Source organism: Arachis stenosperma, chromosome 3, assembly GCF_014773155.1.
Source record: "Arachis stenosperma cultivar V10309 chromosome 3, arast.V10309.gnm1.PFL2, whole genome shotgun sequence".
In the NCBI taxonomy this organism is placed as follows: domain Eukaryota; kingdom Viridiplantae; phylum Streptophyta; class Magnoliopsida; order Fabales; family Fabaceae; genus Arachis; species Arachis stenosperma.
This window is the reverse complement of record NC_080379.1, coordinates 31,704,558-31,710,557: the sequence shown is the minus strand read 5'-3', so window position 1 is coordinate 31,710,557 and position 6,000 is coordinate 31,704,558. Positions and strand designations below refer to the sequence as shown.

General features: G+C 33.8%; 1 protein-coding gene across 3 annotated transcripts; it reads left to right on the top strand.

The window, feature by feature from the left end:
* Positions 1-1,605: 1,605 nt before the first annotated feature.
* On the top strand, positions 1,606-5,455 carry LOC130968693 (G-type lectin S-receptor-like serine/threonine-protein kinase At4g27290). 3 transcript variants are annotated; one of them, XR_009081718.1, is made up of 7 exons: positions 1,606-3,118; positions 3,710-3,811; positions 3,925-4,082; positions 4,159-4,369; positions 4,482-4,719; positions 4,850-4,947; positions 5,035-5,152. XR_009081718.1 is itself a non-coding variant. In XM_057894095.1 (7 exons), the coding sequence occupies exons 1-7, from the start codon at positions 1,831-1,833 to the stop codon at positions 5,341-5,343; spliced, it is 2,457 nt and encodes an 818-aa protein (XP_057750078.1). In that variant the 5' UTR covers positions 1,607-1,830; the 3' UTR covers positions 5,344-5,455. The 3 variants fall into 3 exon arrangements, 2 of the variants coding, with proteins under 2 accessions (XP_057750079.1, XP_057750078.1); XM_057894095.1 differs by having other exon boundaries at positions 1,607-3,118; positions 4,797-4,947; positions 5,035-5,455; XM_057894096.1 differs by lacking the exon at positions 3,710-3,811 and having other exon boundaries at positions 4,797-4,947; positions 5,035-5,455.
* The last annotated feature ends 545 nt before the right edge of the window (positions 5,456-6,000 follow it).

Below are 6,000 nucleotides of genomic sequence, written 5' to 3'. Positions count from 1 at the left end.
CACATAAAATCGCTCTTGTCCAATGCTTCTTCTCTTCTTCTTCTCTTCTTCCCGCGCTTCTTCTTCTTCTTCTCCAGTGCTTTTTCTTCTTCTTCTTTTCACGCTTGTTTACGCATGGAGCATCTTCTTCTTCTTTGCCTTCTTCTTCACATTCCTCCTCCTCATTCTCTCCTTCTTTTTCGCGTTCTTTCTTCTTCACATGTTTTCTCCTTATCGTCATTCTTTTGTTGTTGTTACTGTTGTATTTTTTTGTCTTTTCCTCCTTCTCTCTCTAGTGAAGAAGTAGTAAAAGGTGAGGAGGAAGAATTTTGAATTGTGCAGAATAGAAATGAATCGAACATGTTACTATGGTGAAACAATTGTATAGTACTAAATGAATGGAACATTATCCATTATATAAATTCAAATTCGAACATCTTTCTGCATAATGAACCGAACACATACTCATGGTGAAACAATTGTATAATATTGAGTGAACGAAACATAATCCATTATATAAAATCAAATTCAAACAGCTTTCTGCATAATGAATAGAACACAGTACTCATAATGAAACAATTGTATAATACTGAGTGAACGAAATAGAATCCATTATATAAAATCAAATTCGAACAGTTTTCTGCATAATGAACCGAATGCGTACTCATGGTGAAACAATTGTATAGTATTGAGTGAACGAAACATAATCCATTATATAAAATTAAATTCTAATAGCTTTCTGCATAATGAACCGAACACAGTACTCATGGTGAAACAATTGTATAGTACTGAGTGAACGAAACATAATCCATTATATAAAATCAAATTCAAATAGTTCTGCCTACAATTTACAGATTATCAATTCAATTCAATTTAATTCAATTCAGTACACCTCCGTCCATTCAATTCGATTCAAAATTGAATAATCCAAACTTCGTCAGTTTGATTCGTTTCAGAAGAATAATTCAAATCGCTCTCATTCAACTGATTTGAAATTGAGTCATTCATTGTTTCGATTCAGAAGTGCAAATCGAAGAAGAAAACAAAAAAGAATAGGGAGAAGATAAATGCAACGTAACCAGATCGAAAGAAGAAAATGAGAAGATGAACGCGATCAGAGAAGAACGACGAAGACAATGCAAATCAATAAGGAAGAACGCAAACAGAGAAGAAAGTTTACATTGAGCAAAGTTTTAGGTTGCAGCACGTTATATGTAGCGCGTGTATGACAAACGAATGAGGGAAGAGGGGAGCGCGTCTGACCAATATTGCTTGGATAACTTCGATGCATTTTTTATATGGATGTAGAGCATTATTGTATTTTTTATTATCAATCTAATTTTTTTAGTTTAATAATTTAACAACATATTTTAATCCATACTTTTAATAATTAATAATTAAAATAATGAATTTTAATGACTTTTTAGCCATCCTCGTAATATAAATAGATGCTTGGTCAGAGGACTCCATCTTTAATGTTTTTTGTGTCATCCGCTTCAATAATTAAGCACCCTTTTTCTTTGCTACAATGGTCCCTTGACCTCAAAAGTCTTTTGCTTACCACAAATGACTACAATAAATAAATCAACATATACGATTTTATTACCTCAATCAACCTATATCCTTCGGACACATCTTTTTTTTTTGTCCTCTCACTGTTCTTATTCTTTCAAACATCCTTCTTCTTCTGCTACTACTGCAGCATAATCGTCTCGCACAGCTGTTCTCAACAGTGGGAAAGAATAGTAAGCATATCATATTGCTTATGCAATTAAGAAGGTCCAAGCTACTTCTAGAAAAAAAAAATTGAAGTTTATTTGAGAAGTAGAGGGAAAATCAAAGAAATACAGAATGCTATTTGTTTGGCTCTTTGTTATTTCTTTTGTTAAACTCTCCACTTCACAACATATATTGACGCCGCGTCACTTTGTCCGTGACGGCGAGACTTTGCTTTCCCGTGATGGAACATTTGAGCTTGGTTTCTTCAGCCCTGGAACTTCTACAAATCGATATCTTGGTATATGGTACAGGAATGTGTTCCCAAAAGCAGTTGTGTGGGTGGCCAACCGCGAATCACCAATCAAGAACAATTCAGGAATCTTGACCATCAACAATGAAGGAGTTCTTGTGATCCTTGTGATTCTCATCAACGGCACAAACAGCAGCAGCCCTGTTTGGTCTTCTAATGTGCCAAGCGAAGCGGTTATTAATCCAATAGCACAGCTTCTGGAGACAGGGAATCTTGTGGTGAAGAATGGAGTTAAAGATTCAAACAACAATCAGTTTCTCTGGCAGAGTTTCAACTACCCTGGCGATACGCTTACCATGCAGGGCATGAAGCTTGGATGGAACTTAATGACAGGTCAAGAAATATTCCTTTCTTCTTGGAGAAGTAAGGATGATCCAAGCCAGGGAGAATATTCATTAAAGATTGACCGTATGGGATATCCACAACTTTTTAAGTATAAAGGTTCTGAAAAAAGGTTTAGAATAGGGTCATGGAATGGAGAAAGTTTTAGTGGATATTCATCTCATCAACTGAAACAAAATATTAGAGTAGAGTTCATCATGAATCATAAAGAAGTGTATCTAGTATTTAAAACCGTCGATAGATCAGTTACCTGGATTTATACAGTTACATCTTCGGGCCATGGAGAGCTTTCTGCTTGGACGAGTCAATCCAATAGCCGAAAAGTCATCTCGACCGGGGAGGAAGATGAATGCGAAAATTATGCCTTGTGTGGTGTTTATTCTGTGTGCAATATGAATGGTAATTCTCCTACATGTGAATGTCTCAAAGGATTTGTTCCCAAGTTTCCAGAACAGTGGAATATGTCATATTGGTCTAATGGTTGTGTTTCAAGGACGGAATTGGATTGTGATAAGAACACACATGGCTTCTTTAAGTACACAAACATGAAAGTGCCAGACACGTCTTCGTCGTGGTTTAGCAAGGCCATGAACCTTGATGAATGTCGGAAGAAGTGTCTGGAAAAATGTTCTTGTACGGCGTATGCCAATTTAGACATTCGCAGAGGAGGAACCGGTTGTCTACTCTGGTTTGGAGCTCTGATTGACACGAGGACGTTTTCTCAATGGGGACAAGACCTTTACATCAAGGTCCCTGCTTCTCAACTCGGTAATCTTTAAACTATTTTCTTAGTTATATTTGGCTATAATTGTTATTATTCTAGTTGAAGATAAAAAAAGGCTTGGAAAATTTCCAAGGTTAGTTCAGTGAATATTTTAGTATTTCTAGCCATTGAAACTAATATGTAGAGGTACAAGAATTTTTTTTTTTTTCTTAAGTTAAGATTGAGACTTGAACTCGAACTTCTAGGTGAGGATGTCATTTAAGCTATAATTCGTTGGCAGTTGGCATGTAGAGGTACAAGATTTTCCTACGGTTAAGTAGAAAATGTTATTTTTTCATGCCAGTTAACTTAATATACTTTTAGTTTCCTGATTTCATTATGGTTTTTCTCTACTAGTACCAAGAATAAACAGCAGAAAATACACTACTTGAAAATTACGAAAGGAAAAAAAATAAAAGATATAATGGGAAAAAAATCTAAAAAAATATTTGACAAAGCACGCTATGCTATTCTAAATGCATTACTTCATCTACATACTCCCTCAGTCTAGAGAAATTGGTCACTGATTATAATTTCGACTGAACTCATGTATAGTGTGGTGAGTAACTATGCTTTGCTTCTATCAAATCTTGCAGATAATGGTCTAAGTAAAATGAAGAAGTTGGTAGAAATCATAGTTGGTGTGATTTTATTTGGATTCATAACTTGTGTCAGCATAATGATACACAGAAGACAAGGTAATTTGACTAAATTTTATTTTGGCACTAGTTACTCACCCAGAAAAATATGTTTTAAGAATGAATTCGTCAGGTTCATAATTCTTATCAACTTTTATCATTCGTTCAACCAGGGTTGGCAAGAATAATTTACAGGAAGCATTATGAAAATATACTGAGGAAGGAAGACATTGGTCTACCAAATTTTGATCTGTCTGTCTTAGCCAAAGCCACTGACAACTTCTCAAGCAGTAACAAGCTAGGAGAAGGAGGCTTTGGACCAGTGTATAAGGTAATATAAAATGTTTGATCAAAACTTTTACTTAGCTTTTGAGATTTTTCTGAGAAAAGCATAACATGAATTCCAGGGCACACTAACAAATGGGCAAGAGTTAGCTGTTAAAATGCTTTCAGAAAGGTCTGTACAAGGGATGGAGGAATTCAGAAATGAAATTCTATTGATTGCCAAACTTCAACACCGAAACCTTGTGAAGCTTCTTGGTTGTTGCATTCAAGAAGAAAAAGTAATGTTGATCTATGAATACATGTCCAACAAAAGCTTGGATCACTTTATTTTTGGTATGAAATTTCTTTAAAATGAAGCATATCTGAAAATCTTTTTCTTTGTTATCCATAGTCTTTTTAGTTATGCATAGTAGTACTAAACAAAACACACACATAATTTGGGCAGATGAAAATAGAAGGAAGTTGCTAGATTGGCCTACACGTTTCAACATTATTGGTGGCATTGCACGAGGACTTCTTTATCTTCATCAAGACTCTAGACTGAGGATTATTCATAGAGATCTAAAAACTAGCAATATTTTATTGGATGCAAATATGGAACCAAAAATATCGGACTTTGGATTGGCTCGGACTATCCTAGGAGATCAAGTAGGGGCAAAAACAAACAAGGTGGCTGGGACATAGTAAGTTAACTTTCTTTCCAAGGTTTATGGGATTGTATTATCTTTTGTTATTAACCTTGAGAATATTATGCTTTTAGTGGTTACATGTCTCCTGAATATGCTGTGCGTGGACTTTTCTCAATGAAATCAGATGTCTTTAGTTTTGGTGTGATAGTTCTAGAGATAATAAGTGAACAGAAGAATAGAGAATTTTCAGATCCCGAGCACTGTCATAATCTTCTCGGACATGTAAGTATAGTGGCTTCGCTTCATAGTCAGTTAGTGAAATCTGAATTGAATTGCTTCAAACTCATTAAGGGATTACTACAATTATAGGCATGGAAATTATGGACAGAAGGAAGACAGTTGGAACTGTTGGATGAAGTGTTACGCGAAGGATGCACGCCTTTTGAAGTGATTCGATGCATACACGTGGCCCTGTTATGTGTGCAACAAAAACCTCAAGATAGGCCAGATATGTCATCTGTGGTTCTAATGTTAAATGGTGAGAAATTATTGCCAAAGCCAAGGATTCCTGGTTTTTATTCTGAAGGAGATGTTACAAGTGAAGGAGATGCTTTATTGACAAAATGCACACTGCTCTCGCCCAATGAAACTTCCATTACAATATTAGAGGCAAGGTAGAATATGAAGGCAAGAAAATAGCAAGATACCTGTAATTATGCATCATACATGATCTCATATTCTTTCCATGTTAAAAATATATTATATTATTGTGGAAATATTCGAACACGTATCTTAGAATGTTGCCGCACACACTCCCATTTGTTGACTTCTGACTTACAAAATTCACCCATCTAAAATTATTTTCAATAATTTTATTTTTAATAAAAATATTAATATTTTTTTCATATAAAAAAAATTAGTCGTATTTTAAATTTACAAAAATTACTTAATATTCTCCATTTCTATTCTCTGATGCTAAAAAGCCCAAGAGTTTTTTGAATTTATAAATATTTTTTTAAAAAAACATTAAATTCCCTATAATATTAACCTAAAATTCTATTTATATACTTTTTATATCAACTAACAGTTGCACCTTGACACGCTACTTTCGACATCTTCAAATTATATGCGCAATTGTTCTCGCACTCTTTATCCACGGTCAATTGGAAGCTTTAAAAATAATTAAACTATCAAATAATTTAATAAAAAATAAATATTATAATATAAATATACTAAAATATTAATATATAATTATTTTTTATATAATCTCTTTTAAATAATAATATTTTTTGTTGAATAATAACAATATTTTTAATAATAATAATAATATTTTTA

What these genes read in the sequence shown, in the direction of transcription:
- LOC130968693 (XM_057894095.1), top strand. Translation starts at nt 1,831, where the DNA reads ATGCTATTTGTTTGGCTCTTTGTTATTTCTTTTGTTAAACTCTCCACT. An exon ending in AATGATACACAGAAGACAAG is followed by an intron (nt 3,812 to 3,924) that starts GTAATTTGACTA and finishes TCGTTCAACCAG; the next exon opens with GGTTGGCAAGAATAATTTAC. An exon ending in CTTGGATCACTTTATTTTTG is followed by an intron (nt 4,370 to 4,481) that starts GTATGAAATTTC and finishes TAATTTGGGCAG; the next exon opens with ATGAAAATAGAAGGAAGTTG.